This window comes from Chlorocebus sabaeus, chromosome 22 (assembly GCF_047675955.1).
Source record: "Chlorocebus sabaeus isolate Y175 chromosome 22, mChlSab1.0.hap1, whole genome shotgun sequence".
Taxonomy (NCBI): Eukaryota; Metazoa; Chordata; class Mammalia; order Primates; family Cercopithecidae; genus Chlorocebus; species Chlorocebus sabaeus.
In genome coordinates this window covers 50,002,627-50,024,031 of record NC_132925.1, presented here as the reverse complement: position 1 = coordinate 50,024,031, position 21,405 = coordinate 50,002,627, and the positions used below count along the sequence as shown (strand labels likewise).

The 21,405-nt window shown below is 53.5% G+C and overlaps 1 protein-coding gene across 3 annotated transcripts in view; it reads right to left on the bottom strand.

Moving 5' to 3' along the window:
* Window positions 1–21,405, bottom strand: part of GRIP2 (glutamate receptor interacting protein 2) — a 114,794-nt gene that overhangs the window by 58,832 nt on the left and 34,557 nt on the right. Inside the window, exon 1 of one of the 3 annotated variants that reach the window (XM_073009828.1) lies at window positions 8,007–8,511. The exons of 1 other annotated variant lie outside the window; for it this stretch is intronic. In XM_073009828.1, the coding sequence (XP_072865929.1) occupies window positions 8,007–8,067 (61 nt within the window). In that variant the 5' untranslated portion in view covers window positions 8,068–8,511. Of the gene's footprint in view, window positions 1–8,006; window positions 8,512–21,405 lie in introns of those variants that run through there. One more of the 3 variants, XM_007985315.3, reaches the window with a different exon arrangement.

The window sequence follows — 21,405 nt, the reverse complement described above, 5'->3', positions numbered from 1 at the left end:
CTGCCCTGTCCTAGAGAAAGTCCCGCACTGGGACTCAAGACACCCAAGTTCGAAGTCCAGCCACTGCTCACACAGGGCCTACTGTGGGCCAAGAACATTACACATGTTGAAATGTCAGCATCTCTTGTAGAAAGAACTACATCCAAAGAGGATATGCCACAAACCCACCCAGAACAAAGGTGGCCACAGAGTCAGGGATGCTCAGAGGAGGAGTCCAGGAAAGTTGCTGGGTGGAGGCGGTGCCTGAGCCAAGCCTTGAGGGACAAAGAAACTCAACACTCGAAGGTAAGGTAGGCAGGGACTTCCAGGGAGAGGGCACAGCCTGGGCAGAGGGTGGGAAGTGGGAAGGAAAGGTACCACCAAAAGGGTCCCCAAAGAGCAAGTGGCTGGCTAGGCACCCAGGGCCGGATTCTGCAGACACAGTTCTGAGGAGAAGAGAGCACACTGAATCCAGGCATTCCTGGCACTGTGACCGGCCATGTGGATGACATTTAGGAAGGAGCAGGCTCTCTGGAGGCCCCTCCGGTGAAGACACAGAGAGCTTGTGCAGCTGTACACAGGCCAAGCCGTCAGGAGCAGTGCACGGGCCTCCGCACCCTGGAGTTGATGCAGCGACTCCCCCTTGTGGCTGGTAATCAAGGCATGAGGGTAGTGGACGAGGTTTCGGGAGGGGTGGGCACAGCTGTCATCCTGTGCCTGTGACTGGCTTTGGTCAGAGGGTCAGCCTGTGGCTAACACTGTGCCCGGAGTCCCACCACCCACCCATGGATGAAGCATGACCCTCCGTCCATACGCAAATGTCCTAGAGAGAAGGAAAGGGCCAGCATTTGCTGAGCACCTACTGGATATGCAGCACTTTATGCACACTGTCTTATGGAATCTTTCAAGAGTCCTGTGGGATAGACATTGCTATTCCCATGCTACAGTGCGAAACCGAGGTCAAGAGAGGGGAAGGGGCTTTGTTAAGGCGGCCCAACTAGGATGGGCAGAGGGCCAGACCGTGAGAACCAGGTGCTTCCTCCTCGAGCCCTTTGTACAGACTCTTCCCTTTGCCTGGAATGTTCTTCCTCATTTTCATCCTTAGAGTCCAGTCTGATACCTCCACCCAGAGGCCCACCCTGGCCACGCGGGGTGTGTCTCTTTTACCTCTCTCAGCCTTTCCTCCAATGCCTTTCCTCTCAGCCCTTCCTCCACCTTTTCTTTTCCACTAAATGGGAGATCCACAACTGTCTTGCTCACTGATTTCAACCCCATGCCCAGGGCAGGGTTGTGCACACAGTAAGTGCTACACAGGTGTTTGCAGAATGAATGAATGAGAAATATATGATGAATGTACATAATCTCTGAATTGCCATATTGGAAAGAAACCAACAATTCATCCCTTCTAACATGCAGGAATCCTCTCTCCTGTTTAGTACAGCTTGTACACCCCCATAAATGGGAGCTCACCACCTCTGAGCAGCTCACCCTATTCCTGAACAGTTGTAAGGGGCGAGAGTCACTCTGTTAGCCCAGGTGCAGCCTGCCTCCCTATGGCTCCCCCTGGTCCCACACCATGGCCTCTGAGCCCTGGCAGGAGAGGCCACAGTTCAGTCTGGATGTGGCTTCAGTGGGGACCCAGTCTGTGGCTGAACACGGTGGTGACCATTCACCCCGTTATTCCAGGGCCATCTCCTGGGGGCTCCCCCAACCAGGAAGAACAAACCATCCTCCCAGATGCCACAACATCTGACCATGCTGGACAGACATCCTTTATGTCCAAGTGGGGAAACTGAGGCTCAGAGAAAATGGGAACATAAGCCTCTAATAATGACAATCCTGGCTGGCCCCTACCCGGCACCCTACAGATTTCATACTACTTCTCGCCTCTAGGGGCGTTTACTTCAGTACCATGAAGCTGGGCTCATCAATCGTTTCATTTTACAGACAAGGAAACTGGAGCCCAGAGACAGCGCAGTTCTCTGGCTCCTAAGCCTTAAATCACAGTTCAGTTCACACACATTCTCAAAGGGCTTGGTGGACGTGGTGATCACCAGATTCTGTGTCCTCATGGTAGACTTGAATATTGAAAGAGAATCCTGGAGCTGTGAACCCACGGTGGACCCTTGGGCAGGGTGAGAACACGGGAAGGACCATCCAAGGACCCCAGGCTGCCCAGCTGAGAATATGCCAGAGAGATCGGCAGAGGTGTGGGGGTGGGGGACCCACAGGGTTTGGGGGTGGGCCCTGGCAGAGACCATGTGTTTGAGGACAGGGCTTGACCCTGGGATTTCCAGGCCAGTGCCTGCTGCCTGGCAGCTGAGCCCCCTGTGCCCCAAACTGACCAGCCCTCTCCATCCTCCCTGCCTCCCATTCCCAGCACCAAGTAGCAGAGCCTATTCCCACCTTCGAGCCTTTTTATCACCATCCTCTAGGAATGCCCTCTTCCTAATCCCTGTCTGCCAGGCCAAGTCCTACAAGCCCTCCAAGACTGCTGCCTCAGGAAGCCCTCCCGCTGACTGGGGCCTCATCTAGGGCTCCAAGCTCTCAGCACCTCTCAGTCCCACTGTGTGTCAACTCACTGGCCATCCCACACTCTTCCTTGCCCATCTACCCCTAGAAGAAGACACCAGCATGGTGATGAAGTGTGAGGAACATTCTAGTATGCCACCCTCCCCGCAGCAGCACCGCTGGGGCCTCAGAGGGGTCCTGAGTTCAAGTCCTGGATCTACCTCCACCTCTGATGGGCTGGATGACCTTGGGCAAAACCAGCCTCCATCTCCCCATGTAGAAAATGGGAGTACATGCGTGGCCGCAGGAGAAGTAGGGCTTGCGGTCTTTGGGGGCTGCTTCAGCTCTGGCCTCAGCCAGCCTAGAACCCCTCCACCTCCATCCCCAGCTTGAATTCCAAATGACCCTCAGCTACTTACAAACCCCAAACAAACCTTCCTCAACAAACCCACTCTGCACATGGGCACTGAGACACAGCACGGAGCAAGGATCTTACCCAAGGTCATCCTACAGGGACCCCAGAAGCCCCAATTATGTGGCTGTTAGCGACTGCTGGCCATGTGCCCCGTTTCACCCGCCCACCTGCCCACCACATCTGCTTATGAGTCACCACTACCTCGACCAAGATAGCAAAATGTGAGAATCAGAGAGCCAAGGTTGGCCCAAGGGGAGTGAGTGGGCGGGAAGGGGGAGGCTGCAAGGCTTCCAGACCCAGGAGAGCAGGGGCCCAGAAGGGATACCGAGGCCAGGAGGAACACGGACCTGCCAAGGACCCATGAAGAGTCACGGTCAGCCTCAGTCCCTTGGCTGATGGAGGTGCTTTCTGTTGCATCTGACCATCTCCCCAGTGGGTGGGGAGACAGGGTTGGGAGCCTTCACAATGATCCAGACAATTAAGACAGGCAGATGGTTCTGCTGGACTGAACATTCAAGCCGACAGACGGAGATAATGCCGGGACCTGAGTTGACGAGATCAGCATGCGTTCCAGAGGGAGACACGCGCAAGCAAGGCCAATGTGCAGTTGGGACATTCTGGGAGGGGCTTGGCACGTCTGTCTGCTCTGCCCGGCTCAGACCTCCCCAGGCCCTGGGCTCCACTCTAGGCTCTGCTCTGCAAGAGGGACACAGAGAGGATGAGGTGCGGACAGAGGTGGCAGCCAGGCGGAGAGGGCAGAGACTGTGTCCTGGGGGTAGCGGGGCTCACAGCCTGGAGCAGGGAGAGGCATCGCTTTTTCTGCAGGGCTGTCCCGGGACAGGAGAAGCAGAGAGAAGGCAGAGGACTCGGGGGAGCCTGGGAAAAGCAGAGCAGTGGCCACATGTTGGGAATACAACCGAGGGGTCCCTTGCACCCAGCAGGGGAGGCTGAATAAGCTGACCGTGAAGAAACGCCCCCCGGGTGAAGTTTGGAAGTCAGGCGGCCTGGGTAGGCTCATGCTCCAGTACTTCTTTCCTAGGTGTGTGACCTTGGAAACTAACTCAGTTTCCTCAGCTGCAAATGGGGTGATTTAGTTCATAATGCACAGGCCTGTTGCAAGGGTGAGAAAGTACATGGGAAGTGCCTGGCACACAGCAAGTGCTCCATAAACATTTGGGAAACACAGAACAGGTCTAGAGGTTCACTCCAGACTGCTGGGATTCTGCAATTCCAGGACGCGAGTTTATCCCTGTCTTCTTGATTCAAAAAAAAAAAAAAAAAAAAAAAAAAAAAAAAAATCACCTGGTCTCCGAGCCACCATAGCTGATCTGAAATTCTGGTGCCCGCAGGCATGGAGGAGGGTAGAGGCTCAGGAGTGGGGCACTGGAGAGAGAGGGCTCATTTCCACGCTGGGAGTCAGATTAGAGACCCTGACGTGGCTGCCAGGAGACATGCCAGGAGCCGGATGTGGTGGCGTGTGGGAGGCCAAAGGGAGCCTCATTAAGGAGCGGAAGGAGGGAGTGAATAATTCATCACAGACCGGCACCGCAGAGTGGGCACAGGCAGACAAAGCTCAGGAGGGCCAGGACAGGGGCTTATGTCTGTCTTGTTCCCTGTTGCACCCCAAGGGCCTAGAACAATACCTATGACATAATAGGTGCTCAATAAATATTTGTTGAATGAATAAGTGACACAGGCTATTCTCCTGCCTCTACATCCATCAGTTCTGCCCACCCTACAGTCCTGGCTCCTCACCTCCTGCCTGGGCCCCACTCAAGCCTCCTTCCTCCAACCCCACCTATGGTCTGCAGAGCACAGCCAGCGCCTATTCTTTTCTTTCTCTCTCTCTCTTTGTTTATTTATTTATTTATTTAGGCACAATCTCAGCTCACTGCAACCACTGCCTCCCAGGTTCAACCGATTCTCTTGCCTCAGCCTCCCAGGTAGCTGGAATTACAGGCATGCACCACCGCGCATGGCTAATTTTTGTATTTTAAGTAGTGATGGGGTTTCACCATGTTAGCCAGGCTAGTCTTGAACTCCTGGCCTCAAGTGATCTGCCCACCTCAGTCTCCCAAAGTTCTGGGATTACAGGATGAGCTACTACCGTACCTGGTCCAAATCCTGTTCTAACACTCGAAGCAGTCCTCCACTCTCTGCTGCTCACAGACCATCCATGGTTCCCACTGCCCCCAGGACAGGGTTCAAGCTCCACAGCCTTTCACCTCCTCCACCCTGCCTCTCTCCTCTCCCCACACCCTTCATGCTGACCAAGGCTCTCATGGGGTCTTGAGGCAGATCTTTCAAGCCTCCAGGCATTTTCTTTTTCTTTTTTTTTTTTTTTTAAGAGACGGAGTCTTGCTTTGTCGCCCAGGCTGGAGTGCAGTAGCACCATCTTGGCTCACTACAACCTCCGCCTCCTGGGTCCAAGCGATTCTCCTGTCTCAGCCTCCCAAGTAGCTGGGATTACAGACACGTGCCACCACATCCAGCTGATTTTTTTTAGTAGAGATGGGATTTCACCATATGTTGGCCAGGCTGGTCTCGAACTCCTGACCTCAAGGGATCTGCCCGCCTTGGTCTCCCAAAGTGCTGGGATTACAGGCATGAGCCACTGCGCCTGGCCACCTCCAGGCATTTTCATGAGCTGCTCCCCGGCTTATCTACCTGACAAAATACCCATCCTTAAATACCCAGCTCTGGGAGTCTCTTTTGACCTCTCTCAAGCAAAATCACTGCTTCCTTCTAGAGGCAATAACTACACCCTTGAGTCTCAGTTTGGAGGACATAGGAGGGGTCTCACATGGCCATGTGGCTCAGGGACCTCCGCCCAAGTATTCAGAGTGAGAAAATGGGGCCTTACCCGGAGAAGATGAGCAACAGGACGGCCCATTAAAATCATATAGGCTGGAAACGGATAAACGTGTTGCCAGGCATTTTTTGAAAAAAATATTTTGAAGAAGAAAACAGAAGAAACACCTTGCATTCTCCCATATCTCTTGGATTCTTCTCCCTTGAGGTTTCGTTTTCGCGAATGTACAGGCTCACTTCATGGGCAAAGCAAGTTCCTTGTGCCTCCCTCAGTGCCCTCCGTGAAGGGGTGGAGAGGGGTCGGGCAGGAGCCTGGCTCAAGTCTGCACACAGTGTGTCCTCAATCAACCAGGCTGAGCCCTCCTCTTTCTTTTGCTTATTTTCTATCAAGAACTATGCTGGCCCCAGATGTGACTGCCCTGGGGACAGTGGTGTGTACATGGCGAGAGGAAGTAAGTGGTTGGGTCACTACGGGGAAGATGGAATTAAAAATTCCAGGAGTCTACTGTATGTCCCAAACCTCCTCAGTTGGCACTGCAATCTCAGAAGGGCAGTTTTTCTTGGGCTCACTTTACCAGGGGAGGAAACTGAGGTTGAGTAGCCGTCCAAGGCCACACAGGGAGTAAGAGCCAGGACAAGATTTGAACCCTGGTGTGTCTGGGCCAATTTAAGCATTTCCTGCATCTCCAAGAGGCAGAGCCTGATCCACAGCATTTAGTAGGCTGCTCTCCAAATCTTGGGGAAGCTCAAATCTGGAGCCAACCCAGGATTTCATCTGTCCCTCCAGCCTGGGAGGATCCCACTGGGCTCTTACGGTCTGTGGACCTGAACAGAGGACAGCAGCCTCAATGGGGGAGGGAGTGTCTCCTGCGGGGGTGGTCTCAACACAGGAGTCTCTGGCCAGACCCAAGGAGAGGCCTGCTGCTGATGTTCTCCAGGCACCAACTGCCCTGCCTCTGTGGACCAGGCTTCCACGGACCTCTAGGATGTCAGGCCACCAGCTGCCCTGAGGCCAGTGCAGGACCTAGAGCCCTCTGCTGCCGCACGGACACCCACCCCCATCCCCGACACCTCCCTGAGGAAGACGCTCCCTGTGTAGGCACCTCAGAGTCTGGAAAATGCTCAGTTACAAGCTCACTGGCTGGAGAGAGCCTCCGTATGTCAGCTGTGTGGCCTTAGGCAAGTTACTTAACCTCTCTGTGCCTCACTTTCCTCCTCTGCACAATCAGAATGAGGATGGGTCCAGCCTTGCAGGGCTACTGTGAGGAATGAATGAGTGAATGCACTGCTTGGCACACAGTGGCGCTGAGTGAATGTCTGTCACTGCTGTTCCTGTTGACGGTAAGATGATTCTTGGTCCTAAGCCTGAAGCATAGAGATTGTGAATCCACCACCTCCCTCCTCCCCGTGCTATAGATGGAGAAATGGCAGCATAGGTGAATCCTGGGGTCACACAGCCTGGGGGACTTAACTCCAGCTCCTCCCCACCCCCACTCCAATCTTGGTCCCACCCTAAGCCCCCTCTTAGCACTCTGAGGAGCTGAGCATGTGTCCAGTCATGGGACCCCGCACAGGCTGGGGTTCAGCATAGAGTGTCTTGCCCAGAGGCAGGCCGCCTTCACCTAGGTCCCCTGTCCCAACTCTCCACGTTCAGCTCCTCGCTCCCTCCCACCCCTGCTCCCCCACACACAGCGCCCCTGCTAGGCAACCCCGGCCCATCTGGACAGCCTCACGGCCTCAACAGGAAGGAGAGAAAAGGCTGCTGGGACATGCCCTGGGAAGGGGTGGGGGCGATGAAGGAGACACACGGGAAAGTCCAGAGAGACCCAAGGAGAGACAGTGACAGTGGAAGAGGAACAGAGAAGAGCAAGACAGAGACAGACAGAGTGGGAGAGAGAAGGCAGAGCAGAGGCGGGGACAGAGAACTGGGTGAGGGAGGGCAGACAGCAGGAGAGAGAGACACAGAGAGACCCAGAGGCCAGGCAGAGAGACAGTAGGAGAGAGAGGAGAGAGAGACAGAGAGACAGTGGAAGAGAGAGGAAGAGACCCAGAGAGAGCAGAGAGACCGAGACAGAGCGATGGAGGAGAGAGAGAAGGAAGCAGAGCAGTGGAGAGACGGGGAAGGGAACTGGAGTGGTCTGGGGCAGAGATACAGAGGGAGAGAGAGAGACGCAGCACAGAAACCCAAAAGGTTCCGCGAGAGAGAGGGGGAGGGAGAGCAGGGGTGATTGAGGACAGGCGGGGAGCCCAGGAAGTCCCTCTGGGCCCCTCGCCGTCCACCCAGACTCACCGGCACCTTTGAGCCGCCGCCTCACCACGCCTAGCCGCCACTTGAGTGACACCGCCAGCATTGTGCCCTCCTGCCCTCTGGCAGAGCCCTGTGCAGCCTGCCCCAGCCTCCCACACCTGGAGTCGGCGCTCCTGTGCCCGCTCCAGAGCTGCCTGCGCTAACTGGCACAGGCTGGGCGCTCCCTTCCTCCGCCCTCCGGGAGTTGCTAAAATAGATAATCCTCCCCGGAGCCAGCGGTGGCATTGGTGGCAGCAAGGCCCTTCCTCCACAGCAGCCGGGCCTGGGGAGTACAGCGCCGGATGTTCTGGCCGCTGCAGCAAACCTTCATCAGGCCCCACCCTCAAGTCCTCTTCCCGCCAAAGTGCTCACCTGGCCCACCCCACCTTTTGCTGAAATCTACCAATCCCCTCCTCCCCTCTTTCCTGGGCTGGCTGTTTGATACCTGAAGGCCTTTGCACCTGCAAGGCCCTCCCCCTAGAATGCCCTTCCCCTCTAGTGGGGCTCCACGCATCCTCTCTGCCTGGGAATGTTTGCTCCCTTCAGGGCACCCCACCTGCTGGATCTCAACACATTTCATACTAGGTTGAGATTATCTACCTGACCCCAAGAAGAAGGAGTTCTGAGACAAGGACAGGAGTCCACTTGTCCTGTGTCCCCAGCAGACAACACCACACTGGGCATGTGATTGGGGCCACCAGAGTAGAATGAGGAGACCCAGGCCCCTCCTCTTAACTCCTAACACCTACAACTATAACACATAACATGGGGATACCAGAAGAAGCCGCTCAAACTGCTGATTGGGTGGAGTTTTGGGGACTATGTGTGAGTACTCAGAAAACACATCCAGCATCTCTTCTAGTCATACACATGGCTAGCCTCCTCTCTCATCCCACATCCTGACCCCTGAGTTTGGCAGGGCAGTGTTGCCCTAGGGGAGACTGAGGCAGATAGGCAGTGACTTGCTCACGGACACAGAGCACATACTTTGCAGAGGTGGCTCTAGAACCCCAGGTTCCTGCCCTCTCTCTACAAAGGCAGGTGGTCATGCTTTCTCCATCCTTTCCCCAAACCATGAAAGCCCCTCTGATGAATCAGGCTACAGACCACACTCACAGGAAGGGGAAGACACCCGCTCAGGAATCATGGCTGCCACAGAAATCAGACTTCGTGTGTGAACCAGCAGTGAGGGCCTCCCTTGAGAAAGTCAGAGGGTTCCCCGACATGCAGAACTCCTGCCAATCCCCATCACTTCGCAGCAATCCTACCTCTGGAATCCTTTGGCCCAGCATTCACCAGCACACAGGATTAGGATGGATGGAACACAGAGCAGTTCTGGATACATAGATCCAACCAGTAATAAAAATGAATTACACAGTGAGGAAGTGATTCCCTTCTCAGCAATCTCCCGTCCCTTCAGATTCCATGCAGGAGCCTCCTTTCGGCTCTACCGCACTACCTCCTGGAAACTTGCAGACAAATAATTTTAAACAAAGAGAGAGCAGGCCCCAGGCTCAGAGCCCCCACAGCACATGGATTCCAGCCCAAAGCACCAGGAGGCACTACTGGCAGAAGGTGAGGCTCAGGGAGGCTCTGTTGGGGCAACTCAGCTAGGCTGGAGGTCCTGGGCTCCTTTACACAGACTCTGCTGAGGGATTCTGTCTTCATCCTAAAGGTGTGGGTGGTAGAGGCCTCTCAGGGCTAGCTGAGGAAGCAGGAAGTGGGCACTTGAATGGCATCACCCAGCTCCTTCTCGAGACCTGAGGACAGCATGAGGGCTACCCCACTGCCACGGCCCCTGTCCCATCCCCACCGTAAGCCTCTCCTCTGCAGATGGGAGACGTAAGCCTCTAGAGGAGCAGCAAAGCTGTGATTCAGCTGTGCAAACAGAGAGGAAGGGAAGGGAGCAGAGTACACATGCCTTTAGGGATGGGCAGATCTGAGTTCAAATCCCCTCAGTGTGCCTTAGTTTCCTCATCTGACAGATGGGGCTAACAGTTCCTGCTCCAGTATGGCAGGGCTATACGAGATCACAAGCATAGAGCACTTAGCGGAGCCTGGCACACAGTAGGTGATAGATAAATAATAGGTAACCGTTATTAACATTGTGGTTATTCTGCCTGGAGCTCAACCCCTTGTGTGTGAATGGAGATGGGAGGCCCAGTGAGGTGAAGGCAGGAAAGTCAGGCATCTGATGCGTTCTGTGAACTATCACATCAAATCCTCAGAGTGCATGAGGGTGGTCCTAGGAACATAGCGATTTTACAAGCAAGGAAACTGAAGCTCAGAGAGGTATGGTACTCCACCAGAGTCACACAGCATGCAAGCGGCAAGACAGGTCTCAGGTTCCAGCCACCAGACTAGGCTGCTGCCACATCTAGGCCCAGGAAGCACCCATTATAAAATCAGTACTGTGGGCCAGGCTGTGGGCCGAGCCCTCCACACTGGCTTAGCCCAGGGAGGGGAGGCTGCATTGCCTGGGGTTGTGCACACTGTTAAGTGGCGGAGCAGGGTCAGGAGCTCTGGCCATGGATGAGGCTGCTTCTTGCCTCCATCAGTGCCTTTGGTAGGAAGAGAAATGGCCCAGGTGGTCTGCAGTGCCAGCTGAAATTGACGTGTGGAAAGCACAGCAATAAATAAGTAATAAATAAATAAGTAGGCCGAGGCTCCCAGGGTGTGGGAGAGGCAGAGTTCTGACCTGGTGGGGTTTCCTGTCACCAGTTAACCCTGAAGGGTGCCCTGTAAGTGTCCCATGCCTTACAGGTGAGGACACCCCCAGGACCACATCCAGACCTGCATAGAGAGATGAATCTGCCAGCTCAAGGCCCAGCTCCGGGTCTCTGTCCCCTACACACCCACCCAGGAACCCCACAGGCCTCAGGGCCCACTGCAGGAGTATACATTTATGTGCAAAACTGACTACGGAGCCCAGCCTGAAAACTCCCTGACTATGTGGCCTTAGGCCACTTCCCTTCCCTGGGGCCCCTTAGCTCTTCAGCTGCAAGAGGGAGATGATAACCTCGCCCTGCCTGCCACCTACAGCTGTCCTGGGTCAAATGAAGAAGGGGAGCTCTGAGGGCAGGGTGGATCTGTCCATTACGCCTGGCACTCACTTGGAGGGGACAAAATACTTGTTAGGTGCAATCTCAGGAGTGTTTAACGGTGTGGGCTGTGGAGCCAGCCTGCCTGGGTTCAAATCCCAGCTCTACCACCTTCTAGCTGTACAAGACTGTGTCACTTACCTGCCTGAGCCTCAGTTTCCTCACCTGTAAAGTGGAGATGATAATAGGATATGCCTTCCTGTATGCTGTGAGAGTGAAAGGGGATCAAATGACCATGAAGCTCCTCACACACACTCATTAAAAACACAGAGCATTATTCTTAAGTTTGGTGTTGCAGAGTTTCCAAGTGAAGTTGGAATTCAGGTAGACCTCGGGGAGTCAAATGGACCAAGGGCCAACTCCTTGGTTGAAGTAGAATTCGGGTAGACCCTGGTAGGTCTGGTAAATTAGTAGTGCAGGTGAGCCAAGGTGTGTGCTGAGAAAGAATTTATCTTTAAAAAACAAAAGGAGCCAACAGAGATGTTGTGATCCAGGAGTTTCTGATGGTAGCATCCCAGCATTATGTTGGGCCCAAGAGAAGACAACTGTGGGAGGGAGTGGTCGGTGTATTTCCCCATCTCGTCCCAAGTTCAGGGCATCATGGGTCACCTCTGTCTTGGGGGTGCAGGATCCACCAGAAGTCACTAGGGCTCAACCTGTTCAGAGCTAATTTGGGAGGTGGCTCTGTCGATACCAAAAGATCCAGGTCCCACTGAGGAGCTGCCTGGCTGCAGTAGGTGCAACACAAGAAGTAGAACTGAGGAAGACATGGTCCCTGTCCTCTAAAAACTCCTGGCAGAGACAGACGCTGCTTCTCCCTGAGCCTCAGTTTCCCCACCTGAACGCTGAGGTCAAGAATCCACACTTCGCAGTGCTGCAGGAAAAGAAATAATGATTCCACACAACTCCCAGTCCCATCCCTGTGTCAGTAGAGGCTGGGGAGAACTTGAGGCCAGTTATGATTTGATGATTTAGGCTAGGCATCTGAGGATGGGCTTGGTGGCTCAGGCCGGTAATTCCAGCCCTTTGGGAGGCCAAGGTGGGACAATCACTTCAGGCCAGGAGTTCAAGACCAGACTGGGTAACATAGTGAGACTCTGTCTCTATAAAATTTTTTTTTTAATTAGCCTGGCATGGTGGTGAATGCCTACAGTCCCAGCCACTCACGAGGCTGAGGCAGGAGGATCACTTGAGCCCAGGAGTTTGAGGCTGCAGTGAGCTATGATCGTAGCACTGCATTCTAGCCTGAGTGACAGAGGGAGATCCTGTCTAAAAAAACTCAGCAACAACCAAACGAAAACAAAAAGCATCTGTATGTATCCGGTCAATACGCTTCTCTCCCCATGTGCAGTCCAGCTTCTCCAGACTGCTATCCCCTTTTCTTCCAGCAATGTCACCCCCATTTCCCTTGGGGAGCTGCTCCTTCCCTGCACCCAGGGGAGGAGCTTTGTCCTTCAGCTCCAGGAGGGCCTTGACCCAAAGCAGACCAGGTAGCCTATCCCAACCGCCAGCCAAGGCAAACAGCTCAGGGATGGGCACATGACCTAAGGCAACTCCATGAGATGCTGTTCTGGGGCTTTGGATGAAGCCACTAGGAAAGGGAATCTCCTGGAGGTGTAGAAAAGCCATGTCAGTCTGAGGCTGCTGGCGGCCACTGTGGCACCAGAAGAGAAGGAGAGAAAGACAAATCCAATCCTGATGATGATGGCATCTCAGCACCTGGAACCCACCATGCCTGAAGCTCGGTATCCCTTTTGAACTTAAGCCAATACATTCCCTTCTTTGCTTAAGCCAGTTTGGGTTTGGTTTTTGGTAACTTGGGCCCAGAAGAATTCTGACTAATCCAGTGTCTTCTTTATCTCAGAGTCTCAGATTCCAGCACACAGCAGGGGCACAGCAAGGGCTCAGTGAATGAGAAATGGAACATGGAATAATATGCTCCCCAAACTCTGCCCTCAGCAGAGGACCCCTGGGCCCTCAACTTTAGTCAAAGGAGGCCACAGCTGGATATGAATTCCTTTGGGTGCAGGGGCCCCAGCTGAGCAGTTTGACTGGAAGATGAGGACAACAGCATAGGGAGGCTTGGGGTCTTAGGTTCCAGCCATTTGAAGCTTGCTCATTACCTGAGCCACACCTACCAGGCTCCCCTGTGCTCCCCAGATTTTTGCAGGTTCCTTCTGCAGACAGCAGCCCCAGGGAATTGTGAGGGAACAGAGGCCCCCTTAGAGGAGATGAACCCACGGATGCTTCAGGCTGAGCCATCAAGGAAATAGCAAGGGCAGATCAGCCCAGCTGGGAGCCAAGAGGTCTGTGTTCAGGCCCCAGCCAGCGTGCACTACTGTGTGGCCTCGAGCAAGTCTCTGCTGTTCTCTGGCCTCCATGGGCTGTACTCCATGGTCCCCCTAAGTTCATCCTCCCTATAGCATTCTCACTTTATCGATCCCAAGGCCCAAAGAGGTTCCCCCTGTTGCCTAAGGTCACACAGCCACTAAGGTGGCCAAGCCAGGATTCAAACACAGGACTATCTGGCTCTCCTCAAAACTGAGGCTGCACAGAGCCCAGGAGATAGGTTAAAGAAGGGAAAAGATCACAGAGGGATCCAGACCAGCCTCCACCAACGCTGCTTTTTCCATTCCTGCCTCAGCTTCACAAAACCCCAGAGGCCTGGGGTTGCTGCCACCCCCACCTGCTTCCCGAAACAAATTAGCATCTCATCAGAGATGCCTTTAATCTTCTGGGCCTTTTCTTCCCCATGGGCCAAGCAGTGACATTTCTTCTGCCCAGCTCTACTGACCTAAGTAAGACCAAGGCCGCTGAGGCTGGCTCTGTGGGTGGAAGAGAGGGGGCTGGGGGAAGACCCTCTTCACCGCTTATCCAGGCTGGGGGAGGGAGAGGATGCGGGCAGATGCAGGTCATCCATCCATCTCTCCATCCATTTGCTCATTCAGCAGATCTTTATTCAGCACCATCTGTGTGCCAAGTGTGCAGGTACAGCCACCAAGGCTTCGAGGTGCTAATATTCTAGAGAGGAAGACAGGATAAATGATAGATGTAACAGACAAGTAAAGGATGCAACATGTTGTGAGGTGAAAGCTGCAAGAAATAAACAGAGCAAGTGAGGAGTACTGGAGTACAAAGATTGATGTTGCCAGTTACAAAGGGGCTGTTATCCCCAGAACCCAGATTCTGGATTCTAAATTCCTTTGCCCAGCAAAAGGAACCCCAGGACTCCTGAAAGCAATGGATGATTCCAGGGCTGAGGCAGGGAAAATACAAGATGAGCCTTTCTTATAGTCTCAGAAAGTAAGGAAGTGTTCAAGGTCTGAGTGAGGAAAGTTGGGAGAACACAGAAGCCAGCTGGAGGGGTCTCCCACCGGCCAAATTTGGGACAACTTGAACATCAGAAAAGAATCATGACTACAAAACTGTAGAGATCCATGTGTTCCTATTGATTTTGAAAAGAAAAACAAAACAAACAAAACAAAAAAACCTGGCTGGTTCCTTTGGGGGTGGTTAAGATATCACATCATCTTTCTGTGAACAGATACCTGAAGTTAAAGAATGAAGCACCTTTCCTGTGTTTCCTGTATACACAGTGTTTTAGGAGGCCCTAATAAGGGAAAGGCATCCTTCAGAGAAGAACCACAGCAGATAAGTGCTAAAGAAATGACAGAATTAGAAAACTACCTTTTTGCAATCCTAGTGAAATAAAGGATCCGGCACTGACTCTGTGACAGAGGGATGAGGCAGACGGTCCTCGGACTCCCGGACAGGTCTCAGCATCACCCAGAGTGGAACTACATGGCATTACGGGCCCCCGATGGGATGTGTAAGGAAGGCCACAGCATTCCCTGACGTGGATTCTTTCCTGCAATATTGGACCTGAATCAAATCCAGCTTTAGCCTCAAATAACAGTTGGGAGAAAGTACAATAGGGCAGAAGAATGAATTAAATGATACCATGAGAACATTCCACAGGCAAAATGGCCTGGGTTCTCCAACAAATAATGAGAGTGGGGGGAGGGGGGGGAAGAGGGAAAAGGGACTGTTACAGATTAAAAGAGACATAAGAGACTGATCAACCAAATGTGACAAGGGACCTTACTTGAATCCTGATTTGAATAAACCAATCATGAAAGGACATTTTGGAGACAACCAGGGAAAATGGCACAAAGACTGGGTACGAGATGATATGAAGAAATTATGGTTAATTCTATTGGGTTGCTACTGTTATAATTAGAGTTGAGAAAAAGTCTTTATCTGTGGATATACAGACGAAACCAAAAAAAAGGTCCAATTTGCCCTTAAAATGCCTCAGGGGTATTCCTGTGTTATATGTGCTATTTGGAAGTAAATGAAAATTTAAAATATAAAATAAAAATTAAAAGAGGGAGTTATAAAAGGCCTCACTAAAAAGGTGACATTTAGAGAAAGGGTTAAAAGAGGGAGGGTGCTGTGGTGGGCGGGGGCTTGCGGGAGAGTGTGCTCCTGAGGGAGGAGGAGCAGATGGGCCTGGAGGGTCCAAGGAAGGGCAGGCAATGCAGGGTCTCCTGAGGATCTGGCTTCTCCTCTGAGGATGTGGTAGCTTTGCCTGGGGCTTTAACACCATCCTTCTGGCTGCTGGAGGGAGAAGGCAGGGAGGAGGGGTGGAGGGGAAGGGCAAAGGCACGCAGAGCAGGGAGGAACCCTGCACTGGGCAGGGGAGTGGTGATGGCCACTGGACCGAAGTAGGGGCAGAGGAGGGAGGAGAGGAGTGGACTCAGGCTTACTGTGCAGTCGAGCTGCCTTCCTCTGCCAGAGCTCAGCATTTCCAGAGCAGCAGCCACTCCTCTGTCTGGCTTAGCAGTATGAGCTCTGGGGTCAAACATACTAGGTCTCAGTTTCCCCATCGATAATATAAATGGTGATGATGAAGCACTCAGACAATCAATCGGAGGCTCTATGGAGACAAAGCAAGTGAGAACATCCTGCAAACTGATCAGGATTGGGCATGTGTCACCGAGAGGGAAGCCATCTTTACTGGGCACCTACTGTGCACCAAGCACAGAACTCAGGTCTCCGCAGTCATTAAGCCTCACTTATGATAAGGTGATGTCACTTGGCTGCTAGAATTACAGGTGAGCTTAAAAGAACTAGTGCTGAATCAGAAATGTGGGGGGTGGCATCCAGGCAGCAGCCACTTTTTAAGCTTCCCCAGTGATTCCACTGAACACTGGGATGGAGAGTCACCGTCACCTTGCTGCCCTATAATGAAGATGGGAACACTGCCATTCAGAGAAAGAAAGCAGCTGCTTCTCTTCACATGGTGTCCAAGCGGCAGAGGAAGGATTTCCAACAAACCCCTCCACCCCTACCCATCTCCTGCCCCCCACCGTCACCAGACCCGCTCTGAGGCTCAGGAAGTAGAGGAAGCAGCCCCAAGGGAGGCTAAAACCCTGCCAGGGGAAGCAGCTCATCCATCTGATGGCTCCTAGACAATCCCAAGCCAAGAAAGAAAATGCCACCAGCATTTTCAGTATGGGCTAGGGCGGCTGGCCGACAGGTGCACCCACAGGGCCACCTGCCAAGAAACAGGTGGCATGCCTGTCAATATTCCTAGCACTGCCTTTAAAGAGCAATAATTAGGAGCAAAAGCCTGGGCAGGCACCATTAACAAGTACGCAGATTAAATCATGGGCCGCCTGGGTGGAGGTGTCGGAAATGTTGCCACTACGGTCCTCGTGTACCACGGGGCAGCAGCTCCATTGGGGCTCCTCCTCAAGCCAGGGCACAGCAGTGCCAGCCGCCTCCTCCACTCTGATCCCTGGCTGCCTCCCCACACCTGCCACGTCTCAGGGAGAGGACAGCCTGCTGAGGGGGTTCAGAGTCAGATAGTGCTGGATTCAAATTCCATGTTGCGTGGCCATTCCTAAAGTCAGTAAGTATAGCATCACCCAGGCACCTGGCAGTGTGACAGTTTCATGAAAATGACACAACTCTGGGGCCTGCAAGGGCTCCGTGCATGGGACATGTCTTAAAATTATGTACCAGGCATTTCTCTTGCAGAGCTTCAGTTTCCTCATCTGAAAAATGGGGAAAGGGGATAAAGATGAATCACGTTAATGATCACTCTGTGGCAATGGCAGACACTGTTTCCAGCCCCAAATGCACAATAATCTTCTCCGACACCCCATCACATGGGGCCTGTTTATGCTCACTTCATGAATGGGGCGATCAGGTAGGGGGCCAAGGTCACACAGCTTGGAGCAGAGTGGGAGTCTGAATCAGGCGCTGGCCAGGCCCACCCTGGGACCCACCCTGCTATTCCAAGCACAGATGCACCTTTTTCTCGCTCCATGTGAGCGGGTGGGTGCTGTGATTCAATACAGAAAACACGGCACACCGAGCACAAGGGGCACAGCACAGCCCATGACCGCGCACCCGAGCTCCAGTGACCCTGGGTCTCTGTGCCAGGAGGTCTGCCCAGCATTTCTGGGGGTTGGGAGGGCTCTTCCGCGTCAGAAGTGGAAGGTGGGATCAGGTTCCTGCTCATCCCTGGGCACCAGCCAGTGAGACCCTCATCTGGGAAACAAGGCAAGAATTAAGGGAAAGGGGCAAAGGCTGGGTCTGCCCTTGGGGGGACAGTGTTGCATGAGGGTTTCTTGTCCCCTCTGGCAGGTGGGTTAATTGAGAAGGTAAAAAACAAGCTCAAGGTCACAGAGTCCATTGAAAGTAGAGTCAGGGCTTGAACCCAAGTGCTGGGCTCCCAGTCGGGGCTGCTGTTTCCACTTAGCAGATGTGCCTTTTGGGCCAGTGGCTGGAGTGGAGCCGGACTCCCGCACTGACAGGGCTTCTCAGGCCCTCCTACACACCGGAAAAGGCCTCCAGCATCCACATGGCAACAAGAACCAACCCGCGGGGCTGGGCAGGACCCTGCCTCCTCTCTCCCTACCTCCCCACCAGATTCCACACCCCAAGTCCCGAAGGCCCGGAGAGGTGGGAGAGCAGGGTTGTGCCGCAGGATGAGAAGGGGCTGTGTAAAATTTACCCACTCTGGGCCTTGGCATCCTCAGCATGAGTGGCCAGCAGCCCAGCACTGCCTTGGGAAAGTGGGTGTGACAGACCCTTGCAGGGAGCTCCATCCCAGCATCACCCTTCCTGTGGGCAGTCTGCAGGTCTGTACCTCCCACCTGGTCCATAGAAAACTGGAAGCCCACACAGAGGGGCTCTGGAGCTTGTCCCAGCCACCTCGTCACCAGCACAGCCCCCATCCTGCCATGTGTCTCACCCCCAAAACTGCCAGGCTCAAGCACAGAGAAAGGAGGGTGCCCGAGGTGACAGCTCACTCACAGCTTGCTAGTGCAAGGGCCATCGCTGGGTGCTGCTTCCTGTGGGTCACGGCATGGAGGCTTCTAGCCCCAGATGAAGAAAGGGAGGCACATCCCAGAGGTGCCCTGAGGCTCTCAGACAGCCCAGCCTTGCTGCAGGATGGCCAACATCTGTGTGATTTTTCTCCAGGTCAGGAGGGTCAATGATCTGGACAAAGTTCCATGACTCTGGCCATTCAAACGAGCCACTGTAATGTGGGAATCGGAGTCTAGCAGGAAACTAGATGACAGACTACGAGAGCCACAGGGCTCTTAGACAAGATCACAGAGCCACATGACCACAGGGGAGTGGGTGACAGCCCACAAGGCCACAGAGCCCCCAGGGATGGGGACGCAGGGCCACACAACACAGGGGACTGGGTGACAGCCCACAAGGGCGCACAAAATTGAAACCCTGGAGCCACAGAATGTTAGTTTCAGGAAGCCCCAGATGGTGGCTCAAGAACTGCAGGGCATTATCTCATGGATCCATACCCACCACACTGGGGTCTGGCCACAGGCCATTAAACCGCAGCAGAGAATGCCAGAACTACAGACAGAAGCCACAGCGGCAAGTGGAGCCAAACCACCCGTTATCAGAGTCAGGGAGGGGACAGAGCAAGGCGATTAACATCACTGGGCCTCAGACCATTCAATGTTCAAAGGGACAGTATAAGTCATCCATGTTGCTAGCCAAGCAAGCCATGACCCCCCAAAAGCTCCTTTTCATAGCCCCTGACCCCTCCAATCTTGCCCTTAGCTCCAGAGAGCTCCAATCTTGCCCTTAACCCTGGAAAACTCCCCTTTCCATGGCTTCCAGTGAGAGATGCAGTCACATGGCCACTGTGTGACATGGGATGATTCTCTGCCTACTCTGGGCCTCAGTTTCCCCACTATAAAATTAGAAGTTAGTCCTCTCTGAGGTCCTTTCTGATTATTGGAGGTGGGGTCCAATAATCAAAGGTAGGGTCAACCTCACCTCCAATAATATGTGAAATGATCACATCACTTCTCTCCCTCTCTACAATCTTCTGTGGCTCCCAAAGGACTCACTTGAATGAATGAATGAATGAATGAATGTCAACTGCCCAACCTTGAGGCATCTTTTTGCTCTTTGCCCTCAGTCCTGCCCCTTGAAGTCAGATGGAGCATTCAAGGATTCCCCTCAATTTCCCTTTCAGTTTGGGGCAGATTCTTATGCAACTCACTCAGCAGTGAGGGCAAGGCTAGGACTCAAACCCAGGACCCTTGATTCCAAACACCCTTCTAATCTGTTCCTGAGCACCGGAAAAAATACCTACAAGGAAGAAGAGAGCCGGCCTCTAAAAGGAATCTCGGTTATAAGTCATTCCAAGCCCCTGCCTCTGCAGCATGGGGTCCCGCTCAGTGAGGCCCACCATCCCTCATGCCCTCCATGGGGACCCTGCATGACTCTGGGCTGCAGTGTCACATGGCATCCCAGGAGTCATGGCATCCCAGGAGACACGGCATCCCAGGAGTCATGGCATCCCAGGAGACACGGCATCCCAGGAGTCAGGAGAGACAGCATGAGATTCAGGATGATGCCACCACTCCAGGGATAAGGAAAACCAGGGGTGATAACAAGGTCACAACACATACTGGGGACTCTTCTAGTCCTCAAACAAAGATTTTCTTAAGGCCCTGGCAGTGGGAGCATTGAGAGAAACAGTCATGATGATGACAGCAGTATAATCTAGTAGCATTTATTCCCAGGCCCAAAGCATTCAATTGTGCCCATCATTCATTCACTCGCTCGTGTGCTGGCAGCTCTCAGGCACCAGCAGTGAATAAGGCTCCCAGCACTTACATTCTACACCGAGAGACAGACAAAGACATGATCAATATATAACACAACACAGGTTGAAATAAGCGCTTTGAAGAAAAATGAAGTGGCATGAGATGGTTATGAGGTAGTGGGAGGTCTCTGTGATCAAGTCTTCACACAAATGAAGGGAATGGGGGACCCAGCCATGCCCAACCATGCAGATTGCTGAGCCAGGCGAAGAACACAGCCCATGCAAAGGCCCTGGGGCAGGACCGTGCCTGGTGTGTCTGAGGCCCAGCAAGGGGCCAAAGCTGGAGCTGAGTGATGGAGGAAGTAGCAGAAAGGATGTCGGGGGGTCCCAGGGGCAGACCACCAAGGGCCAGGTTGGCTGCAGTGAGGACTCTGGTCTTCCGCAGAGGGAGGTGGGAGCCATGGGAGGGTGTTGAAGAGAGGAAGGAGTGATCTGACCTAGGTTTTAACAGTATCCCTGTGGCTGCAGGAGAGGGACAGACTGAGGAGGGAGTGAGGGTGGTGTGGGAAGACCAGTGAAGAGGCCGCTGCAACCATACAACTAATAGGCGCCAGGACGCAGACCAGGGCTGTGAGAGGCAGCCAGTCATGGACATGTTTTAAAGAAAAGTAGTGACTCATTACAGACACACACAGCCCTGTGAGGCCAGGAGAAGTGTGTCCACTTCACAGAGGAGGAACCTGAGGCTGAGAGGTTAAGTCACCTGCCCAGTGTCACACAGCAAGGGAGTGTCAGAGCTGGGATTAAAACCCAGGCCACCTGGTTCTAAAGCCCGTGCTTTCTCATTCTGTCATGAGTGTCTCCTTGGGACTCATACCTGACTAACGTAGCACAAGGTCTGGGGTCTGAGATTGGAAGTGGACCATCCCCACCACCATCGCTAGTGCCAGGATCAGCTACAAAGCAAAACTGGGAAGGGGTCCAGAAGTATGCCTGTGTGGGAGGGAGAGAGAGATGGGATAGGGCCCCTGCATAGCTTGGGACAGGTGAGAACGAGGGAGGAAGTAGCTAGGGATGTATTCCAGCTTTCTAGGTCTGGATGTGGAGCGTGAGGTCGGCACACCATGAGCACTCAGCAAACAACCCCCATGGGCAGGCCGTGTAGTCAGACAACCAAGGCTCCAAACCCAGCTCTGCC